This window comes from Nelusetta ayraudi, unplaced genomic scaffold (assembly GCF_046127955.1).
Source record: "Nelusetta ayraudi isolate G7.1 ecotype Tasmania unplaced genomic scaffold, CSIRO-AGI_Nayr_v1 ptg000191l, whole genome shotgun sequence".
Classification (NCBI taxonomy): Eukaryota; Metazoa; Chordata; class Actinopteri; order Tetraodontiformes; family Monacanthidae; genus Nelusetta; species Nelusetta ayraudi.
Window position 1 is genome coordinate 2,501 of NW_027466240.1, and position 23,828 is coordinate 26,328.

Sequence of the window (23,828 nt, forward strand, 5' to 3'; positions counted from 1 at the left end):
ATTCTGTTGTTTCAACTCTTTCATTAACCTGAAGCCATCAAATAGAACTTTTTGTTCTCAAAAACACACAAAAAAAGTTGAGACATTTCTCAGAGAGGCGGAAAAACAGAGCGAGAGAGAGAGCGAGAGAGAGAGAGCGAGAGAGAGAGAGGAAGAGAGAGAGAGACTCACGCTGGCGTGACGGTCAGCATCCTGATTCCAATGAAGCGCTTCTTGATGGACCTCACATCTGAAAGAAACTCCAGTTAGACCAGGCGTGGGCAAACTACGGCCTGGGGCCCATATGCGGCCCCTCAAGTTTTTAATCCGGCCCACAGAAACTTGAGGAAATGATATGAATAGTCAGTCAGTCGTAAAATAGCTGTGTTTCCTCCATGTTTGCAGTGTTTGCAGAGTCATTTCAATAAAGAGCTCAACACCCTGGTGGTTGTGGAGGTTCTGGATGGTTCTGGATGGTTCTGGATGGTTCTAAGAGCTGAACACCCTGGTGGGGCTTCAAAGACACTGACTTGGTTGCAGCTTTGCCTTGCTTCCTTTTCCATTGACATTGCAGCAACATGTTTTCTACACATCCAGGGATATACAGGATATGTTCCTCCTATGAGGTTTGTCACCAACACACTCCATCCATCTGCTGCTGCTCCGCTACCCCATCCTCTGGCAGGACGCTGACAGACTCACTGAGTCGTGACTCACCTTTGCTGTGCTTCTCCACCGAGTCGTTGAGGAACAGAGTGATTCGGTCGGCCGGGATGGCGAAGGAGATTCCTGCAGCGACCTTCAAGGTGTTGATGCCAATCACCTCCCCGTCCTAGAAGGCAGTGACATCATCATTACTATCATTACTGTTAAAACAATATATATGTATATATGTACATAGATATATATATATATACATATATATATATATATGTATATATATATATATATATACATATATACACACACACAAATATACATACAATATGAGAACCATTCTAAGGGTAGGAAAACCAAATGACTTTTACTGTACTGTGAGTATACACTATTATTACCAGGCAGTATGTTAAGCTTTTAACAATGTAAAAATCTTGACTCACTCAACCATTAATAAAGTTTCTGAATCACTCACCAAATTGACGAGTGGACCTCCTGAGTTCCCGTACTGTCGAGGAAAAACACAGGAGAACAAGATCAAGAGGAGACCATACTTCACGCCATCTCTCCCTCCCTCTCTCCCTCCCTCTGTCCCTCTCCCTCTCTCCCTCCCTCTGTCCCTCTCTCTCTCTCCCTCCCTCTCTCCCTCCCTCTCTCCCTCCCTCTGTCCCTCTCTCTCTCTCTCTCACCCTCTCTCTCCCTCTCTCCCTCCCTCTGTCCCTCTCTCTCTCTCCCTCCCTCTCTCCCTCCCTCTCTCCCTCCCTCTGTCCCTCTCTCTCTCTCCCTCCCTCTCTCCCTCCCTCTCTCTCTCTCTCCCTCCCTCCCTCTCTCTCTCCCTCCCCCCCCCCTCTCTCTCTCTCTCCCTCTCTCTCTCCCTCCCTCTCTCTCTCTCTCTCTCCCTCCCTCTCTCTCTCCCTCTCTCCCTCTCTCTCTCTCTCTCTCTCCCTCCCTCTCTCTCTCCCTCTCCCCCCCCTCTCTCTCTCCATCTCTCTCTCTCTCTCTCTCTCCCTCCCTCCCTCTCTCTCTCTCTCCATCTCTCTCTCTCTCTCTCTCTCCCTCTCTCCCTCTCTCTCTCTCTCTCTCCCTCCCTCTCTCTCTCTCTCTCTCTCCCCCCCTCTCTCTCCCTCTCTCTCTCTCTCTCTCTCCCTCCCTCCCTCTCTCAGTGCTACATGAATCTCACGTTGATGATGGCGTCGGTCTGGATGTAGTCCATGTCCGAGTCGCGGAGCCCCAACTCCTTGCCGTCCCGCTGGGCGGTGCTGACGATGCCGGTGGTCACCGTGTTCTGCAGGGCGAACGGGCTGCCGATGGCCACCACGAACTCCCCCGGCCTGAGGTCAGCGCTGTGGCCCAGGGAGAGCATAGGGAGCCTGGCCTGGGATCCATCCAGGGCAGGGACATCATGACAGAGAGAAAATGATAAAAAAGATTAAAAAAAAAAACAACAACCCTGCAGACCCTCTATTCTAAATTGTTGCCATATGTTTGGAATACAAAATGTGCTTAAGCGTAGGCTGCTTTGGTTTCTATGTATATACTGTTTTTGTAAATATATATATAATTAAGTATTTATAATGTGTCACAAATTTCCTCGACTGAAAATTGGAACGAAAAGAAAGAAAAATTCCCCTCTGGATGGTTCAACGTTTGCAAGAAACGCCAACTGGCAACCACAAACAGCGACTGGCAACCACAGATTACAGGCCATGACAAAAATCCCATGTAAATCAAAATAAAGTTCACATGTGTAGAAAAGTGTCAGGAACCTCAGACGTGATGACAAGGAAGGAAATGATGTGATGGAAACCATGTTGGAGGAGGAGGAGAGGAAGAGGAGGAGGAAGAGGAGGAGGGGGAGGAGCTGAGTAGACCACGGTGGGACTCTTCCTCTCAGGTCTCCTCCTCCTCCTGGTCCTGATCTGAGGCCTTCCCGCTGATTCAGTCGCCACCTTTGACTCCATTTGTCTGCTTTATTGAGCCACTGACGCAGAACCATCTCTTTGATTTGAAACTGAAGGAAAATATCGAGGAAAGGACAGACTAAAACTTTTAACATTTTATCACAATTAGAGGGAAAGATTTGATTTTTTTGGTCCAACTTCTTTAGAGGCCAGAAGAAGACTGATGCAAGATTTAAACATCACAAGGCGGAAAAAGTCTGTTTAGGTGGTCCAGTGGCGGTTCTGGGTGGTTCTAGGTGGTTCCAGATGATTCCTGGGTGGTTCCGTGGTGGTTCTAGATGGTTCCAGGGTGGTTCTGTGGTGGTTCTAGTTGGGTCTAGTTGGTTCTAGATGATTCCAGGGTGGTTCTGTGGTGGTTCTAGATGATTCTAGGGTGGTTCTGTGGTGGTTCTAGATGATTCCAGGGTGGTTCTGTGGTGGTTCTGTGGTGGTTCTAGTTGGTTCTAGATTATTCTAGGATGGTTCTGTGGTGGTTCTAGTTGGGTCTAGTTGGTTCTAGATGATTCCAGGGTGGTTCTGTGGTGGTTCTAGATGATTCTAGGGTGGTTCTGTGGTGGTTCTGGGTGGTTCTGTGGCCAAACTATTTTTTTCCCTCCTACAAAGTGGGTCACTAAAACACTCCATCCATCTGCTGCCGCTCCGGCCCCTCTGTCACATTTCTGCTCCGCCCCTCTCCTGGTGTAATGGTATCAAACACCTTTATTAGTCCCACATTGGGGGAAATTTGCATAATTGCAGCAACAGTTTTGTGCAAAAAGATGGAAAATTATGATAAATGAAAAAAGACTGTAGATTAACTTTAGATGAATCAAATTCAGATTAATCATCAACTACAAAGTGGAATATTCCCATCTCTAGATTCAGACCAGCGTGAACTGATCATACAGTAGAAGAGCAGCTTTTCAAGTTGACTTTCTTTTGGAAAAAAAACTAACTCACTGAGTTTAAACTCTTCTTTTATACGCTGCCTCTCTAAGCTCCGCCCCCTTTTTTTGCAAGAGAAGAAAAGAGAAGAAAAGAGAAGAAAAGAGAAGCATGTGAGCTGGGCTTTATGGTGTCGTCCCCTTGGGGAGGTGTGGAATTTGACTGTGCTCCATTAACCCCACCCTATTAACACCAGGCTGAACCTGGACACGTGACACACGTGTACACACACACGCACACACACACACACAGACTGTACACACTTGCTGGCTGCTCTTAAACAGTAACACTGCTGCGTTTTACTGGAAGGAGGACGAGGCTGCGAGGAGTCATGTGACCGTAAATCAACGCTGTTTTGTTTGGGATTTACTATGTAGAAAAAAGAGAAGAAGAAGGAAGAAATGCATTGTGGGTGGCCGTCGGTCTCACGACAGACTGCATTTTTTTTGTTTTTGTTTTTATCATCATCAATCACTAATGAGGAGAAAAGCCTGCTGATCCAAACCCACAACCAGGAGGTGCCGAGCGACCAAGTACAAATACTTACTCAGCTACTGTACTTTATTTTCTGGTATCTGTACTTTACTTGAGTACTTGGTAACTCTTTCTATGAAGGTCTATTGTATAACGCATTATGAAAAAAATGTCATAAATCATATTCATAGTCGTGTGTAACAACTTATGACAATGTTCATAGATGATTCTAAGTGGTGGATATTATGTCATCATTCATAATGTTTTATACCTCCACGGCAAAGTGACTCTGTAGTTCTGGATGACAAACTCATACACCAATAACTACGTCATACAAATTATAACTACCACCTGTTGTCCAGTTGACTTTTGAAAAACGCATGAGCAAGAAGCTGCCTGGCTGCCTGGACTAGGGTTAGGCTGAACCTAACCCTAGCCCAGGCAGCCAGGTTTAGGGTTAGGCTGAACCTAACCCTAACCCTGGCTGCCTGGGCTAGGGTTAGGCTGAACCTAACCCTAACCCTGGCTGCCTGGACTAGGGTTAGGCTAACCCTAGTCCAGGCAGCCAGGGTTAGGGTTAGGCTGAACCTAACCCTAACCCTGGCTGCCTGGGCTAGGGTTAGGCTGAACCTAACCCTAACCCTGGCTGCCTGGACTAGGGTTAGGCTGAACCTAACCCTAACCCTGGCTGCCTGGACTAGGGTTAGGCTAACCCTAAGCCTAACCCTGGCTGCCAGGTTTAGGGTTAGGCTAACCCTAACCCTAACCCTGGCTGCCTGAACTAGGGTTAGGCTGAACCTAACCCTGGCTGCCTGGGCCAGGGTGAGGGTTAGGCTAACCCTAACCCTAACCCTCGCTGCCTGGACTAGGGTTAGGCTAACCCTAAGCCTAACCCTGGCTGCCTGGACTAGGGTTAGGCTAACCCTAACCCTAACCCTCGCTGCCTGGACTAGGGTTAGGCTAACCCTAAGCCTAACCCTGGCTGCCTGGACTAGGGTTAGGCTAACCCTAACCCTAACCCTCGCTGCCTGGACTAGGGTTAGGCTAACCCTAACCCTAACCCTGGCTGCCTGGACTAGGGTTAGGCTAACCCTAACCCTCACCCTGGCTGCCTGGACTCACCTGCGAGTTGATTTTGATGGTGGCGATGTCGGACTTTTTGTCGATGTCTTTGATGTTGGCTTCATAGACGTCGCCATTATGCATCTGAACCTTTAGAGAGAGAACCACAAAGAAGAAATAGTAGAAATATGTGTGAATGCTAAGACTTGATGTTGAGAAAAAAATATGTTGACAATGTTTATGAAAAGATGTTGAGAAAAATACTGAATAAATACTGGTGAATAAAATCCTCCTGAATTTATTCAGCAGTTCTGAGTGAATGCAAAACTTCAGATTTTATCTTAAATCAGAAGTTTTGCTTCTTTGCTAAAAAAATAAATAAAATGACGCCGCTACTGTTTGGAGTTATCATTGTGTATATATTGAAGTGGCGGGCCGTGCGTGTCATGTCTATACGTCATCAGTGACCTCATTTTGGCTCCACCCTAAATGAATACACCTCATAACATCCTCAATATGACTCTACGCTTCCATCACCTTCATATAGGAGACCTAGCGGAGCAATGACGATGTTATTAACGTTAATAAATGTTCATATTCAATGTCTTCAATGGACCCTCGACTGCTGCGTCTGTACCTTGAGGTGCTGCTGGCCAGACACCGGCGAGCTGCTGGAGACCACGTGGGCGTTGGTGACGATCAGCCCGTTGTCTGACATCACGAAGCCTGAACCACTGGACAGAGGGATGGTGCGACCAAACAGAGGGTGCCTGGGGGGGCAACAGGGGGGCGACAGAGGGGCAACAGGGGAAACAAGGGGGGTGACAGCGGGGGGGGGTAAAGAGGGGCAACGGGGGGCAGGTGGAGACAGGTGATTGCAGGGGGGGGGGGGGGGGGGTGGAGAGGGGTGACGGGGGGGCGACAGGAGGAAAGGGGGGGGGCGACAGGGGGCAACAGTGGAGCAGCAGGGGGCGACAAAGGGGCAACATGGGGTGAAAAAAGGGCAACAGGGGGATTGAGTCTGTGAAAGGCACTGCACTCATAGACACAGAGTCATCCACATCATCATCATCATCATCATCATCATCATCATCATCATCATCATCATCATCATCACTCTGCCAATGTTGCAGTACCTGAGGAAGAGCTCAATGTGAACCACAGCCGGGGCGATTTTCTCCACCACGTCAGCGATGAAGTTGAACTTGTAACGCGGACTGGTAGCATGTGAAGGACCTATACTGGCAGCAAGAATTAGGCGTTATAATAAGCGAACAGTCACACAGCAGCAGTGTATCAGTGACATCGCAATGAGGGGATTTCAAAGTGTTTTTTTTTTTTTTTTTTTAGCACAAACTTCAAAATAAGGAATGCAGGAACTTCATGGAAAGACAGACAGTGGCACCGTGTTTCCCAAACGGAGCCTTTGGGTGGGGACCAGTCAGTTCTTCTTAGCATCAGTGCTAACCGCCCTCGCAATAGTGTTAACAGAAATGAAAGTGAAAAAAATGAAATTTTCCTTTGGCTCCATCCGACCCCATGCATCTTCTGCTTTCGTCCCAACTAACTTCACATGAAACACAGCATGTGACAGTATGAAGTTCAAGCACCTCCAACTCATTCAAATCATTATTTAAAAGGTGCCATTAGTGATATATATATATATATATTTTTTACACTGCTGTGGAAAACACAGCTGGGTTTACCATGCGAACCAAAGAGGCTCCTCTCATCTCAAGCTGTCATTTCCCCTTTTATTTTGAAATTTGTTTACTCTATAGTCAGCGTCCTCAGTTTTACTTCCTGTATCTATTTCTTGATGTCTTTCACCTGTGTCTCGTTGTCAGCCCTGCCCTTGATTGTTCTCACCTGTGTTCCTCTGCCCCAGTGTATAAATACTCCTGGCCTGTGTCTCAGTTCAAGGTCTGCATCCTTGGAAGGCTGCACTTGAGAGGAAGTTGTGGCACAGCACTGCGTGAAGGCTCCTCCCAATTCCCAAAAGTCCGAAGGACGCTCCAAATGCGCCCTTGAAAATGCACCCTACTGTTAGCCCATTCCAAGGCTGCAGCGCTACTATCCTTCACCTCCTTCTGGATGCCAGGATGCTTTTCAGCAGCACGCAAAGCATCCTGGCATCCTGGGAAGTCGGCTGAAATTAGCGCCATCTACTGGCAAAGACACCACGTATAAATTTAAGTATTGAAGTTTCACATCAAATATTCAGTTTTTAACGCAGGGTTTTTATTTATTTGAACATCCAACGCCATCGTTAGATGGTGAACCAGTGGTTAGCTTGATGCTATGAAAACGTCACTTCCGGGGTTGGCCAGCAGGAGGGAACGGCGGTGACGCAACCAGGAAATACGCCCAAGGCTAGACCGTCCCCTGTGGTTACCAGGGAGGCGGGGTTTGGTTGGTCCTTCTAGGCCGGGTCCTTGGAGGACGCTTCCTTCAGACGGAGGACGCTTCCTTCCAAGGATGCAGACCCTGGATTGAGACACAGCCCTGGTCTCCCTTTGTCTTGGTTGCTTCATTGTTTTCTGTCCCGGGTTGTGCATGGCAGTGCCTGCTCTCGCCATTTTCAGGTCTGCCCTCACAAATTATTACGAACGGCCACTAAGTGAACTACTTTCAAATATGCAACTGATTGAGACAAACGGTAAATTCCCTCGTCCAAAAACAGAACCACCCAGAACCAAAGTGAAGGGGGTGCAATGTGACCGAGGATCAAAGCTGAGTTGATGATTTTCATCTACTTTTGCTGAGCGGCTCTGAGCCGCTCACAGTTCGGCCACGTCGCTCCGTCCAAGACGGGACTTCCTCTTCTTGGGCATCGCCGCCCTGTGGTGAGCCGCCTCACCCCACCACGTTGCACCAAACTCTTGGCAAAGCAGGTCGGAAAAAAGTGAAAACCACTAAGAAGAAGAAGAAGAAGAAGAAGAAGAAGCCTTGGTGGTTGTTCTTCAATTAATGGTGAAAAGACTGTCCAGCTCCGATAGAAGCGATGCCTCAACTGGTTTTGTTTGAAGCAGCAACAGTCAGACCTTGAGGTTTTTTCAGGAAAGTTTACACTAGCTGCGTTTCCATGACGCCCAGAATTGAGCAAAACCTAAACATGGCCATAATAAAAGCTGGTGATGGAAGCAGCTCCACTTGGAAAAACCTCTCCAACATGGCTGAAAGGTTTTGACGCTGTCATCAGGTGGGTTTTCACACGGATCCACATAGAGGAACATCGCTAAAGTGTCATGGAAAGACTTTTCTCACGTTGACACGTGAGCGGACGTGACGTGCGGGGTCACGTGACCAGCTGACTTCAAGCAGCCGCTTCAAAGCGCAAAATGTTTTGTACCTCCATCCTCCTCAGAGTGGCATCTCGCGGGACGAGAATTACGGTTTGGGGCGCTTCACACCATTCAGTGGAAACACCTGCAAATTGCAGTTGTACTTTGTCAAAATTTTAGCAATATTGCTTTTATTCTGCGAAAATTTGTAATGGAAACGCAGCTAGTGGCCACCGTTTGGAGCTTTGGAGCAAAAGCACAAAGCAGCAGTGAGGTTGGGTGCTCATTGGTTATTGAATACTTTATTGGTTTAGCTTCAAATAATCCAAAGCGCGTTATATTGAAGTCCATTGGACATGAAGACCAAGGCTGTGTCTCAATTCAGGGTCTGCATCCTTGGAAGGAAGCGTCCTCCGTCTGAAGGAAGCGTCCTCCCAAGGACCCGGCCTAGAAGGACCAACCCAAACCCAAACCCCGCCTCCCCGGTAACCACACGGGACGGTCTGGCCTTCGGCTGGCCAACCCCGGAAGTGACGTTTTCATAGCATCAAGCTAACCATTGGTTCACCATCTAACGATGGCGTTGGATGTTCAAAGAAGTAAAAACCCTGCGTTAAAAACTGAATATTTGATGTGAAATTTCAATACTTAAATTTATACGTGGTGTCTTTGCCAGTAGGTGGCGCGAATTTCAGCTGACTTCCCAGGATCCCAGGATGCTTTGCAGCAGCACGCAAAGCATCCTGGGATACAGAAGGAGGTGAAGGATGGTAGCGGTGCAGCCTTGGAATGGGCTAACAGTAGAGCGCATTTTCAAGGGCACATTTTTGGATTTTGGGGAATTGGGAGGAGCCTTTGCGCAGTGCTATGACGCAACTTCCTATCAAATGCAGCCTTGGAAGGATGCAGAGCCTGAATTGAGACACAGCCCAATTCCGATTCAGACACAAAGAGTTGAATGGCCATGGATACCCTTTCATTCCACAACCACAGAGAGAGAGAGAGAGAGAGAATGTTGCTGCAGCCAGACAGATGATGTAAAGCAGTGCTTCTCAACTGCTGGACTCTCAGGGCCGTTTTTTTCTCCTTATCGTGAAGTCATGAGCTAAACGTATTCCACAGCGCGCAAATTTATTCCACAAAAAAATAAAAACGCTCGCCAAAAGTTTCTCTCGTCCGGTCAATAAGTGACTGGAATTAGTGAACTGAATTGTGCTCTGCAAAAATAAATGCCCAACATTTTCTCTTGAAATATATATATTTATACATTTGAACATTTTAGCTCTCTCCCACAGGGGCTGTGTGACCACCCTGACAAGACTTTTTTTTAAAAACACAGCACTTTGGGAAAAGTTCAGTGTTCCTTGGTGGATCCACGATCAGTGCATTCAATCCAATGTCACTCTTTCATTTCAAGAGTGAGCTGCTTTTCTTCTGGAAGGAAAAGCAAACACTTTGTGTCCAGTAACTTGTGGCAGAACCTCTTCAAAGCTCGATGGCTGCTGTGTTCCACAGTGTGTGTGTGTGTGTGTGTGTGTGTGTGTGCCACCACTATGGTACCTCTGGAAAGCCCAGACAACAGGATTGTTTATGATGAAAGGCTAATGTGACGCCTCCTGGGAGCAGCAGCTACTTCCTGTTTCCTCAGATGATATCTGCGTCTGGGACGCGAGCGTGGCCTCCTGCAGCGGTGCTGGGGTTGGATTGGATCGTAGTGGCAGAGTGCAGCCCACAATCTGCTCCACTCATTATGGGAGAACAGATGGTTTGCTTTCCAACAACATCCGGCGCCAAAGTGAAGCCAAATACCTGTGACTGTGGATTCCCTGTTTACGAGATTAGCGTCTAAACACCAATGACAGCAATTCCATTTGTTAAATAGAAAATCATGCCGTTCTGCTTTGAATGTTATAAATATATAAGTATTTCTCTTGCAGCTGCTCTGCCTCACTGTGGTGTAGCGCTGTAGTCCTGGAGGTTGGTCCTGGTCTCCAGACCACTGTTTAAGGGTCTCGGTCTCGTCTCGGTTTCTGAGGCATTCTTACTGGGTCTGCTCTCAGTCTCGCACTGGGACGGACTGGGGTTTTTGATCCAGACCAGTGGAGGCTCAGCCAACACTGTAATAACACGATAATAACAGAAAAGAATCCAGCTGCTGCCGTTTTACGCTCTGTGGGTGACACCCAGAGTGACATCTTGACCCCTTATTCCCAGTTCACTGATTTTTTAAATTTTATGAAGCAAAGTTGTTTTTTTTGGAAATGGCTCAAAATAGTTGGCAAAGCAGCAAAATGTAAAAGCCAAGCATTTAACTCAAGGCCTCCTATATATACGGGGGGAAGCAGATTGGTGTCTAACTAAACTTTTAAACTTTTGCTCTGTGTCAGAGTCAAGCAAACAGCTGTTTGGCAAGAGGAAGTTTTACTTCTAACGTAAACTCGAGTGGTACTGAAAATAGAATCAGCTGGTCCTGAAGCCTCCGTGCTAATCTTTAGACTTGGCTCCAGTCAGGACAAACGTTTTCATTTGGTTTCGGGTGGTACTGGAGCTTTGGACCAGTGAGATTACTGTCTCGAAACGCTTATTGACGCAGCTGCAGCGCAGAAATAAACCCGAGACACGGACGCAGCTGCTGCTGCTGCTGCTGCTGCTGCTGCTGTGTGCTGTGGTGGGCGCTCCACCCTTACAGGTCCACTTGGCAGTTGAGACTGCGGAGCGCCGGAGAGTGTGTGAGCGAGAGGAAGACAATGTGGGATGCATTAAGGTAGTAAAACCCAGCGTGTCATCGAGGGTAATGGTTTGAACCGGGAATCTTGTAAACTGCTTGGAAGTGAAGGCGAGGACAGATGTGCAGCAGGGAAGGCTTTCTACAAGACACATGTGGAAGTTGCAGATGACACTGAGCGAGAGCGCACATGTAGCGCCTGCCTTCAGTTGTTAGGAGGAGAGCGACACATGCATTGTGTAGCGATTGTGGATTTCCACACCACGAGGCAGTGATGCTGCGATGGCAAAGAGTTAAAGTCCGGTGTTGCGACCAATGTCGTCATTGCATCCCAATAGCATCGCTCACAAACGAGCCGCTGTTGATGGCAATATGAGATCAATAAGCGGCAACACTTGACGACAGTCTCACCTTCACCCACAGTGCAAACTGGTGTTGACACATGCACACGCACAGGTTACGGTGTTGCAGTGGTGGGCTGTGCAGTTCACCCCGACAGGCCATCGGTGACCTCATATTCTGTCAATCCTCAATGAATACACCTCATACTACCCTCAATGTGACACCACGGCGCGAGAATCCATAGAGAAGCAAAGCAAGATGACATCACCTTCACATCAGGGACCCAGTGGAGCAACACTGCAGCTTCCAGAGCATTTAAATCACAGTTCAGACTCAGTGACTCAGTGGCCCACTGACACTGGCAGGAGGTGCAAACAAACTTCCACTTGAAGAGATTCCTCAACAAAGTTTGAATAAGTCCACTAAAACTACGCCCTGTGTACTTAAACTCTGCTCCAATCAACTGCACCTTGTCGCCGAGTAGTATGAAACCAGCGGGACCATAACGAACCAAACTATTGAACTATTGAGTTATTAAGCAGTTGACCATGTGGGTGCAGCTGCTGCTCCAATGCTCCACCTTATTTCCATTCTAAACTGCAGATGATTGGCCAACTAAAGCTTCATCTTCTCCTTCAGCCGTCGTGGGTTGGTGGTGGTGGCAACTGGACCTCCAGGTGGAGTTCAGTCTGAGAGGCTCTCAGGGCTTCTTATCCAATCACAGGACGCCTACGAGCGAAGTTGAGCGTAAAGCAGCTAGCTGGTCTCACCATCGCAGACTCCTGGTCTGATTGGCTGTCGCTACTGACGGTGGTGCGTTCACTGACAGCCAACAGGAGGCTGCAGTGTTGATTCTGAAGGACTGGCAACACAAGCTAGCTGGAATATGATTGGATAAGAACTCTGCTGTCATATACGACAATGGAAGCAGCGCCTCCTAGTGGATATTACATGATTTGAAAAGAACAGACTCCGGAGAATAACTTTATTATCGTATTTATGGGAAAATGTGCTTTTCTAAGTATGGTTAGTCCAGCAGAGAAGACCTTGCTGGCCCTGACGGCGCCCCCCCACTGGGCCACTGGCTGTAAGGACAACTTGGCCGCTGCCAATCAGAAGCTGGGGCTGCTCACACCCCAGTGACACAGCAGCAGAACCCACATGTGCATTGGCATATTCCTTCAAGGAACAGTTTGAGCGTGAACCTCAGCCTCTGAAGCACCGAGCCTGCTCTGCCACGAGCTTCCTAAAGCGCCGGCGTGTTCCAAATTCTTCTCCGATGACTCGTCCATGAATTGAGCGGCGGGCCAAAGAACTGCTGTGAAATCACAGTTACTGGAGCGAGCAAAGACAGCAAACAGGTCCAACTGTTCCAACACCACATGGCAGAAAGCCCTGAACGCTGCTTGAATGAGAAAATGTGCTGCTCCACATCCAGACGGCCTGGCTGAGGTTTCACAGTTCGCCAGTGTCCTGAAACATCCTGCAACACGACCTCTCCGTCTGGGCCGAGCAAGTTTTCTAGGCCAAGTTCCAGGCCAGGAAAAACAGACTTTTTATTATGAGAGGTGTGGCTCATTGGCCCAGTTGTGCTTTGTTACAAAATAGCTGGCTGGGAATGGATGTGGTTGGACGGGCTGTTAACTAGCCAGTGCTTATCGGTGCCGTGAGGCAAATACAACCGCAGCAAATGAATCTGGCTGCTTATTAACAGAGAATAGAGAGCGTCGAGGAAAGCCGAGTCCTTCGAGTCATTTTTTAATTTTACAAACGACGGAGCTGCACCAAAGTGCTTCACAATAAAAGTGCATAGAGTGCATATACTTTGACCTATATATAGAACATAAACATGATTATAGTGTTGTTAAAAGGCCACTGGTCTACGCCAGGCATGGGAAAACTACGGCCCAGGGGCCATATGTGGCCCGTTAAGCTTTTAAATCCGGCCCGCCGAACTTGAGGAAATAATATTTAAAGCATTTACGTCATAAAATATCTGTGTGTCATCCATTTTTCAGTGTTTTCACAGTCATTTCAATAAAGAGCTAAATACAGTGGGGCTTTAAAGACACTAGCTGGGTTTCCATGACCCCTAGAATTGCGCAATATGGCAACGAAACCTGTGGATGGAAACGGCTCCACTTGGAAAAAGCTCTCAAACACGGCTCAAAGGTTTTGAGGCTCTCATCAGGTGGTTTCTCCACACGTATCCATACAGAAGAATATCGCAAAGGTGTCATGAAGAGACATTTTGGGCATTTACACGACAGCGGACGTGACGTACGGGGGTCACGTGACCAGTTAACTGACCAGTGAAAATGGTGCGTTATGATTGGACGGAGGAGGAGACGGAATATTTTTTACAAGTCATCAAAGAGAAAATGATGACAACCATTCTGGACAGCAAAGAAACGTAAGCAAACAAAAGCAAACCGTACTTCTCGTCAAATCTCATCGCGGGATGAGATTTGACGAGAAGTACGGCTTATATTTTTAAGATTGTGAAAAACTGTAATGAAAACGCAGCAAATGTTTTTCAATGGACATTAAAGCAACATGTTTTCTACATATCCCACGATATATTTTTCCTCCTATGAGGTGGCTCACCAAAACACTCCATCCATCTCCACCCCCCCCCCCCCCCCCGGCACACTGTAGAACCCACTGTGGCCTCACCAGTCAAAAAGCCCCCCCCCCCCCCCCAACCCCCGACCTTGTTACAGGTTCTTGAACTTCTTCATACTTTGACATTGCGTGTTACTTTTAAAGTTAGTTGGTGTGAGAGAAGAAGATGCAGATGTTGGATGGAGGCAAATGAAAACGAGATGAAATGCCATATGGATGACTATAAAGTTATTTTTTTTAGACCTTGCTCACGTGAGACAGTGTGAAGCTGTGGGACATTCACAGTTCCTAAAGAAAAGATCATTGTGTTGAGTTTTTTTGTTTTGTTTTTTACTCAAAAGTGGGCCAGTGCATTGTTTGTTTGTTATTTTTGCAATACTACTACTACTACTACTACTACTACTACTACTACTACTACTACTACTACTAATAATAATAATAATAATAATAATAATAATAATAATAACTTTTCCTTTTTTTCGTCTACTGCCAGTTAACTTATCACTGCAGACAGACTCCATCCTAACCCAGCAACCAACGCCCCCACCCTGGGCACCACTTGCCCTGACAGCTGGCAGCAGCCTCCGCCACCGCCTCCGCCTCCGCCACCTCCTGGCTCCTCGTACCTGAGTTGCCGTCACACGGTCCCGGGTGCGCCTGGCTGACGGCCGCCAGTCCCTGCAGCAGCGCCCTCCTGCTGGTGGCCCTCAGCTGGCACGCGTTGCCGTACGTGCTGCCGTCGCTGCCGCACACCTCGTGTCTCGACTTGCACTTGCAGGAGCCCCTGGAGAGCCGCTTCCCCGCCGCGTGCTTGCACTCCAGGCCGTCCCCGCACGGCGGCAGCTCGTCGCCGGCGCACGGCTCGCCCTCCGCGCGGGCGCACACCAGGCAGCAGTTGCAGCGGTCCGGCACGTAGCCGCTCGGGCAGCTGGGGCTCGGACACGCGCTGACGTCACAGCGGGTCGGACAGACCCGGTTCGCGGGCTCCGAGGGGTCTGCGCCGGCGCGGTCCGAGAGGATTGAGAGGAAGGCGGCTGTGTAGAGGAGAGTGAGTTGCATGACTGCTGCTGGTGCTGCTGCTGGTTCTGGTTCTGGTTCTGGTTCTGGTTCTGGTTCTGGTGCTGCTGGTTCTGGTGCTGCTGCTGGTGGTTCTGCTGGTGCTGCTGGTGCTGGTGCTGGTGCTGCTGCTGGAGGAGGATTTGAAAATAAATAATGAAAAAACAAAACTGCACTAGTGGGACGTTAAACCGAATGCGCTATCACATTCCCAGGCTCCGCATCGCTCCCTTGAACGCCTCACGGGCATAAATCCGTGAGTGAGATGTCAACAAAAGACTAAAAGTTTTTAAAGTGTCTCTCTTGAAGCCGAGCTGTCCTCTCGGTTCGTCGGAGTTTCGCTGCTGCAGCCGGAGTTGTCTTGTTGTGCAGCGACCTCCTCACGACTGAAGCTGCCGCTGCTGCAAGACGAGAACCAGATGAAGTGAGTTTGTGGAGGCGGAGAGAGAGAGAGAGAGAGAGAGAGAGAGAGGGAGAGAGAGAGAGAGAGAATGGATGGAGCGTTTTGGTGACCCACCTCATAGGAGGGGGGGAAAATATGTAGAAAACATGTCCTTGAACGTCAACTGAAAATGAACAAAACTGTCTGTCTCTCTGTATTTAGCTATTTGGTTTAAGAATGTAATTTACTGTTTGAATTGAGAGTAAAACACTGGAAAAATGGATGAAATACAGCTAATTTCTTCTTTTTTTTTTTTGACCTACTTGCTGTTAATATCATTTCTGTGGAGTTTGGTGGGCCGGATTAAAAATGCTTATTGGGCCACATTTGGCCCCCGGGCCGTAGTTTGCACACCTCTGCACTAGAGTGATCACACAGACACATAAATATGTATATGTATGTATATATCATCACTAATCGTCACTAAAATGATCTAATAATCATAAAAATGTCTAATATTCAGTTTTCTAAAGTGGTGTGTGTGTGTGTGTGTGTGTGTGTGTGTGTGTGTGTGTGTGTGTGTTGTTATGTAGACTGTCATGGCTGCCCCCCCCCCCCCACGTCTCAGGATATTGACGGTTATTTCGCACACTGTATACAACACTTTGGGCCGAGGTCTCGGACCGGCCCAGAGTTCGCTGCTGTGTATTCACACCAGCCCAAGAGGTTCCGCACAAGGGACTGTTTTGCTTTAGTTCGAACCAAACCTTGCTGTACTACTACTTGGTCGATGTTGGTTCCTTCCCCGTGAGGTGATGAAGGCCCAGCTGCAGTGCTCAGGGTTCACCACTGGTCGGCTCCATGAGCTCCGTGCTTCTTCTTCTTTTTTTTTTCTTTTTCTTTTTTAACTCTCTTTCCCAAACATGAAGTCATTCCTTCTTTGCTTCAGGTCGGTGATATAAGGCCGTGCTTACATTACTGTCTCCTTGTAAGGACAATTTAGGATGACCAGACCGTGCAGTCTCTCTGTTCTCACTTTAACTGCAGCAAATCGACAGCCACGTCGGGCCGGCTGCTTTGAGGAAGGCTCGCACTCATGGCATCGACATCAGCCGCTGTTTATTTGGACAGACAAGAGGGATCTCGATGGAGACATGTGTATCTCAACCATCCATGAGTGTGTTTATTTGAAAGCGTACATCACTTGAGGAAACTCATGCCACCATGTCCAGCAGACGGGCGTTCCAGAACTTCCAGTCTGCTCTGTGGGATGCAGTCAGCGCTCAGCAGCGCTCTCCGTTTGACTTTCCCTTCCATTTCCTGGAGTCATTTTGTAGGTTTAGACCAGGGGTCGGGCAACGTTTTGGACTGGTGGGGCCTCCTCATTGGAAGAAAAAAATATATATCATCGGGTTTGTAGAAAACATGCTTTAATGTCAATTAGAAATGAACCAAAGTAAAGTTCAGTTCAAATTCAGTGTCTTTGAAGCCCAAAAGACACAGATTTTTTTTTTTTTTTAGCTCTTTATTGAAATGACTCTTAAAATTTGGATAAATGACGGTATCATCAGGTGTTCAATATCATTTTATATACTGTCAATAATATTTATGGGAACCTCACAATTACACCGTTTCGATGTGCGAAAAACACCAGATATCAGTCAGTGCGTTTACATGACACTTAAGAAAACCAAATTATTGCCTTAGTCCGACGATGATCGGAGTGTTTCTCGAACCCAATTCAAATTGAACACACTGCGCATTTAGAATTATGATTTTGGACTAACAGTTTTTTTTTGTTTTTTTTTGTTTTTTAAGCACACCATAACTTTTTTGAATATTCAAAGCACTCTGTATTTCATCTATCTGCTGGTTGTAATATGTAATGCCGTGATGCTAAAATTTATCGACATTTTAAATATGCTACACAATCATATTTATAAAAACAGACAGTGAAAGTGGTTTATTCTTTTAACCTACAGGGTGTCCAGATTAAATAGTTCAATGTTTCAAAGTAAAAGATGAATCTCTTCGGACTCAATACTAAAAATCATTCACTTTCAAATACAAAATGTGACCCGACGAGGATGGGATTCGAACCCACGCGTGCAGAGCACAATGGATTAGCAGTCCATCGCCTTAACCACTCGGCCACCTCGTCGTGTTGCGAAGCCAGTGGAAGAAGAAGCTACTATATCAGATTTACAGAATGGTCACGTGAATAAAAATGTCTGGACTGCTTTCGAGGTTCGAAGACAGCCTAACACATTTCTAACACTTCCGTAACAGAGCCGAACGACATCAAAGGGTTTCACTCAAGGTCCGAACAACCTCCGACACACTTCCGAACAAGTCCTACCAGTGTCACGTGATATATAGGAGGGGGTGGAGTTATCTCTTTCGAATGGCGGCCATGTTTCCCTGCATAGCAGCCGCACACTAAAAGCCGCGAATAAAGGTCGGCAAACTGGAATAACACTCATAAAAGCAACGCCATGCATACGACGAATGTTAAACCGTGTGACAAAACAGTGTACGATTTAATTTCCCGTCCCGTTAGCACTTAATTAAACTCTTTTTTTCAACTTTCTTGTTACGTAGCCGTTTTGCTAACGAGCTTCTGCCTGTAGTTGCATCGCTGTACACATATTAGCACTGTGTGGCGATGGTAGGGATATTGCTGATATGAGAGAATCAGAAGGCCAATAGTAACTTATTTATTTGGTTATTCGCAGTATAAACTCTGCCGATTCCTCGGAGAACGCCTTAAGATGTTAAATAAGTGTGCCAAGTTTCATTGTCTGTCAGTGGAAGAGTAATTTATCGTCAATCTGTGGCGATTTCGCCCCTCCGGTAATGGAGTCTGGTTATGTGTTTGAGCAGAGCAGACAGATGTGCCCAGGTGTTTTAAACATGCTTATTTGAGCCAAAACACACAGTTTTTGTTTCATTTCCTTGTTATCAAGGTGAACACCTAGATATTTATAGGTTGTCACCACCTCGATGTCCACTCCACAAGCGTTCACTTGCTGAAGAGAGGGCTTGGACCTATGCAGAAATCCATGACCATTTCTTTGTCTCGGACGTGTTCGGCATGAGGCAGTCTTTGTGACTCCAGTCACAAGGCTTTTATCAAATCCCTAGATTCAGATTCCTGTCCATCAAATAAAATGCTACACATGATGGGAGAACGCATGTTAAAAAAGAGACACATACCACATAAACATATACAATATTGCACAGGCAAATGTTTTAAAGTGACTGAGAAGAAGGTGGTGAGGACTGACTGACAGCCCATGGAAAGAAGCTGTTCCTGAGTCTGTCCGTTCTGAATGCATGATGGGAGCGTTTTGTATCGACGTGCTGCCACCTGTGGTCCATAGTATCCAGCTGCACACTGAGACAGCCTTTGCCTGAAACAACCTCCTCCGAGTCTGAAGCTGGACCCTTCTCAAGCGCTGGGGTAGATTGGGATGTTGCCACAGCCTTTGTTCGAATCCCACAAGAGACATGAAAGTTAAAGTGATGATAAACCTTTCCATAAGTACACACAACTGTATGTAAACAATGTTGAGAAGATAAGAGAGTAGAGGAAAAATGGATATAGTCTGCGTTTCCTCCTTATTCTTGGCCCACTTCTACTCTCTTTCCCCCCCTGCCTAAGGTCCAATGCCCAACATAGCGTGTATCATTTTCCCAATTTCTGCCACCTTGTGGCCACCAGGGCCACCTTGTGGCAGAAATAATTATAAACGTTAAGTCTAAAGGCAAAATAATAATAATAATAATAACAATAATAATAATAATAATAATAATAATAATAATAATAAACAAATGCAATAATATTCCAACACTAAATTAAATCGCTCCTACGCAGGGTTTTTTCTTCCTGCAGCAGCTACACTCTATTTACCAACGCACTATTTATTCTATATTTTTCACTTTCACTCCAGTTACTGAATATTATATTACACCAAACTATTAGAGATCACTAAAAACAATATTAAATGGATATGGATCGTATTAAACAGTCTTATTATTATAAATAGTCTCACCAACACAAACTATCTAGAGTATTTTGCTGACAATGGAATAACCGTACATTATGAGTGATGTATTTAACGGGTTTAATGAGTTTTTACGTAAACATAAGACCATAGCTGGCAAAAATATACACATACAGTAGCTGCAGCCACAACAGAATCAACAAGTTAAAAAAGTTAAAGAGACAGAAATAAAATAGCATTAATAGTGTAGCAACAAAGGCCCATTACTGTGCCACTACTATGGTTGAGACTGCGTATTTGTTATGACGTGCACCCAATGCACTAAGAAACACCAGCAGACGGAAGTTAAGTTTAACAGTGATGTCAGTTTATTTCTATTTTGACAAGAAAAAGAAAAATAAGAAGCGAGTTAAAAAGCAAAATATAATAAATATAAATAATAATCATTCATTCATCTTCCATACCCGCTTAGTCCTGAGCTCAGGGTCACGGGGGTCTGCTGGAGCCTCTCCCAGCTGTCTTAGGGTGAAGGCAGGGTGACACCCTGGACAAGTGGCCAGTTCATCGCAGGTCCACATAGAGACAAACAACCATTCACACTCACACGCACACCTACGGACAATTTAGAGTGTTCAGTTGACCTCACATGCATGTTTTTGGAGTGTGGGAGGAAGCCAGGGAGAATCCGGAGAGAACCCATGCAGAGAACAGGGAGAACATGCAAACTCCACACAGAAAGGTCCCAGGCCCGGAATTGAACCAACGACCTTCTTGCTGTGAGGCGGCAGCGCTGCTAACCACTGCGCCACCGTGTCGCCCCATATTAAATATTTGATTTTAAAATTTGCTACATGCTCTGCTGTAAATACGTTGAAATTTACAGTTATTGCACAGTTTGTTGTATCCCACTGGGATTTCACTGAGTGCAATTGCAGCTCTCCTCCTTGAACTGAGACTGCAGGAGCCTTGAGCTGAAAGTCAAAGGTTAAAGCTATGCCGTGGTAGAAAAGTAATAATTAATGCTTCATTGCTAAGAATCATTTCATCATCAGTTGGTCAGAGTTCTTCTTGACTGAGGAACCTTTCACCTCCCGTCCACGCCTCATGTGGCACATTGAATTGCAGTCCGGCTTTAGGAGACCATGAGGTATATCCTTTGGTACAGTAGATCCCTGAGAAGTGTTCTCCTGCCTGCACCAATAGAAAGAAAGAGAGAGAGACAGGGAGGGAGGGAGAGAGGGATGGAAGGAGTCCTTTGCTGATAAAAAGCAGACCAGGAAGAGTGCAGGAAGTGTTTTGTTGCAGACAGGAAGACTCACCCGTTCTTCTCAAAGTTGTTGCGGTGTCCCATTGATGAAGCCCTCCTTCGTGGTTCTGACCCTGGATCCTCAGGAGGTTTTCTGGTGCACAACATGGTGTGAAGCTGCAACCCGAACAGACGTTTGAGCTCAGTTGTAACTTCATCAAACTGTACTGTACAAATACAGCTGAATGGAACCACAAACTGCAGCCCAGCACACAACACAGTGACCTACCGTCATGGACACAATCACGTTTTTTCGATCATGTAAATTATAACAAAAAAAAAAAACTGTTAAAAAAAAAAAAACTGTCACTACCCTGCTTTGGCGCACCACTTTCTTATATGCATTTTTCTTCTTATCACAGAATACACACCGCTGTGCACAGCGTACACACTGCACACGCAAAGTCAGCTGATCTCATCTGATGCCGATTTGCTCCTTGATCAAGTGACATTTGTCTGGATTGTTGGCACGAGTGGCGTCGGATCAGCACCGCAGCTGGATGGCCCGGTTTACACACCCAGTGCAGCTGATACTCACCAGAATAATTGACTAAAATTATATGCACTCCTGTTATGAAGTCCAGTTCAGTCTGTTAATGTTGACAACCGTTTCAAACCAACGTTAATAGCTGTGTTGCTAAGCCTAATAACTTTAATAACAAGCTTGAAATTTACCCGTCCCATTTCCCCCTTGATTGTTTTTTCTCTGGACTGTTAAATCTTCTGTCTAAGAAGAGATCTGAGGCTGCTGCTCTGAGAATGAGCTGCCAAAGCTTTTTCTGAATAAATCAATAGAGATACATTTATGGAAAGCTGTGAGGGAGGCAGTTTTGTCTTTAATTATATTCAACAGTATAACATATTTGACCACTTTTAATTGATTTTTCTAAGTTTAATACACTAAAGTTAAGGCTATATACCTAATAGCTAGTAAGTGGCCCAGCCCCTCCTATATTTTTTTATGTATGTGTCCCTCAGTGAAAAAAGTTTGGACACCCCTGATTTAGATATAACATTTAGATTTAGATTTAACATTTAACATTTAGATTTAGATTTAACATTTATATTTAAAGAATTAAATGTGCTGAAAAAACAAAAAAAAACAAAAAAACTTTCAAAAATGCACACAACTTTTTAAAAACACGATTTGAAGCTAAATGTGACAAAATGTTGCTGTCATTTTAAGCATGACAAACTTTACAAACGGCGCCCCATAGAGACTCGAGTGAAACCGCTGAATACCTTGAATGACTGAAATCCGATGTCCAGACAGGAGGTGTTAAAGGTGCCTTTGACACCTCCGTCTGACGCACGCTCAGACCGCGTCTAAAACGCGTTCAGGTAAGCGGCAGACGGTTACCGCCGAAACGTGACATGTCCCTTCAGGTCTTGCGCTGGTTACCTCCCGCCCCAAATACTGCTACGTCGCCGCAGAGCTCGCCTCTTATTGCACATACTGACGTCATTGCGTCAGGTAACGCCTGGCGGCCAGGTTCCCATTACTCACTGTTATTTTTTGTTTTTGTTGGTTGACGGATGTGAGACGCTCTCTGGCCGCTGGCGGTACTACAACCACAATAGTACAATCACTTCCTGATTGGATTTTATGCCATAGAAGCGGTGATGAAAATGGAAGAATGGAGGGATTTTAATATTGGTGATTTATTTTCGTAATGAAAACGTGTGTTCTAACGGTAACAATTTTGCAGTTGACTTATGCGGCAACCAGAAGATCAAATCCGACTACGCCGTCACCAGCCTCCAGCCGAGTTGATTTATATGGTACTTTACAGTAGTCACGTCATGAACAATATGATGTTTCCAATAGGTGCCTGCACAAAAACCTGTTTTTCAAAAGTTGTTTCTTCACGCGGATGGGCTGAGAGGCAGTGCTAAAGTCATGGGCCTGAAAACCATTATTTTCTAAAAATCACAGATCCATCTGTTTCAGAATACTGACACCGACACATTTTCTTCAAATGACGTGATTTTTGAAGAGGCAACAAAGAAAAAAACTGAGAATCTTTCTCTGTCAGGCTAGTTAGTATTATGCTATACAGTATGTATATGACAGTTGTGACAGCGGACAAAAAAGGTGTTTAAATGTACAAATTTTAGCCCAAAGACAATTTTTTGAGTGTGTTTTCAAAATGATTTATGCAGGCTTATTTATGATGATTGCACTTATGTTACGGGTCCCGGTTATGGTACCACACGACAAGTACAATTGCGTCTGTGGAAACAGACAAAGTGACAGGCTAATGAATCACGGAGCGGTGCACATGCTGTCCAAGTCGAGTCTGTTTAATTATCATATATTCAAAAATATATCATTAACCTTCAAATTTAACAGTCTCCTCCATTTCCAATAAGTGGCATACAGGTCTATTAATTACACTCATTCAATCACAAACTAATTCACAAAATACATCATTCATCATCTCACTGTACAATAGTACATTCCATACTATTAAGCAATAGCACCAATATCCGGCAACTTTACCGTCTGCAATGCAGCTTGCGTCTGCTGTTCATGGGTGCAATACACACTTGAACCACCAGGGGGCCAACGGAGGAACATTAACATTTTCATTGGCGCACATATCCCGTAACATCTTTCAACTTTCATACAATTTAAATCAAACAAATCAAATTAAATCAGGTGCAACCACGCGCACCGATATATCTCGCCAACGGTGCGGTACGTAACTTTTCTCTAACCATCAATGGACATGGGAAATTCACCACATTTGTTCTGAGTATGTGTACACATAAACAAAATAATAAACAACCAAAAATAAATTGAGTTTTGTCGGGTACTGACCTGTGGAAACAGACAAAGTGACAGGCTAATGGATCACGGAGCGGTGCACATGCTGCCCAAGTCGAGTCTGAACGTTGGGCGGAAGTCCACACCCTAGAACACCCGGATGGCAACAGTTCCGGCCTCAAAGGTTCCACTTACTCTTTTTCCCTTTTTGTCCCCATAAAATATATAACAAAAAACCAAAATGTGCATCCACACTAATATTTCCGGGGAAATC

At 45.9% G+C, this 23,828-nt stretch overlaps 1 protein-coding gene, 1 long non-coding RNA gene and 1 other non-coding gene across 4 annotated transcripts in view; all 3 read right to left on the reverse strand.

Moving 5' to 3' along the window:
* Nucleotides 1-15,178, reverse strand: part of htra3b (HtrA serine peptidase 3b) — a 16,982-nt gene extending 1,804 nt beyond the window's left edge. Inside the window, exons 1-9 of the mRNA XM_076015611.1 lie at nucleotides 14,660-15,178; nucleotides 6,194-6,293; nucleotides 5,695-5,827; nucleotides 5,118-5,207; nucleotides 1,817-2,011; nucleotides 1,112-1,144; nucleotides 697-811; nucleotides 172-229; nucleotides 1-28 (exon numbers count right to left, since the gene is read on the reverse strand). The exon at nucleotides 1-28 is cut by the window's left edge and continues 68 nt beyond it. Coding sequence (XP_075871726.1) covers nucleotides 1-28; nucleotides 172-229; nucleotides 697-811; nucleotides 1,112-1,144; nucleotides 1,817-2,011; nucleotides 5,118-5,207; nucleotides 5,695-5,827; nucleotides 6,194-6,293; nucleotides 14,660-15,092 — 1,185 coding nt within the window. The 5' untranslated portion in view covers nucleotides 15,093-15,178. The remainder of the gene's footprint in view (nucleotides 29-171; nucleotides 230-696; nucleotides 812-1,111; nucleotides 1,145-1,816; nucleotides 2,012-5,117; nucleotides 5,208-5,694; nucleotides 5,828-6,193; nucleotides 6,294-14,659) is intronic.
* A 2,372-nt stretch (nucleotides 15,179-17,550) lies between these two features.
* On the reverse strand, nucleotides 17,551-17,632 carry trnas-gcu (transfer RNA serine (anticodon GCU)). Its single transcript has one exon. It is a non-coding gene; the product is annotated as a tRNA-Ser (tRNA).
* Nucleotides 17,633-19,483: 1,851 nt separating this feature from the next.
* Nucleotides 19,484-23,700, reverse strand: LOC142881339 (uncharacterized). Of its 2 annotated transcripts, XR_012925562.1 has the most exons (3): nucleotides 23,609-23,700; nucleotides 20,798-20,901; nucleotides 19,484-20,669 (listed from the first exon to the last, which is right to left on the reverse strand). It is a non-coding gene; the product is annotated as an uncharacterized LOC142881339 (long non-coding RNA). The 2 variants fall into 2 exon arrangements; XR_012925561.1 differs by lacking the exon at nucleotides 23,609-23,700 and having other exon boundaries at nucleotides 20,798-21,044.
* Nucleotides 23,701-23,828: the final 128 nt, after the last annotated feature.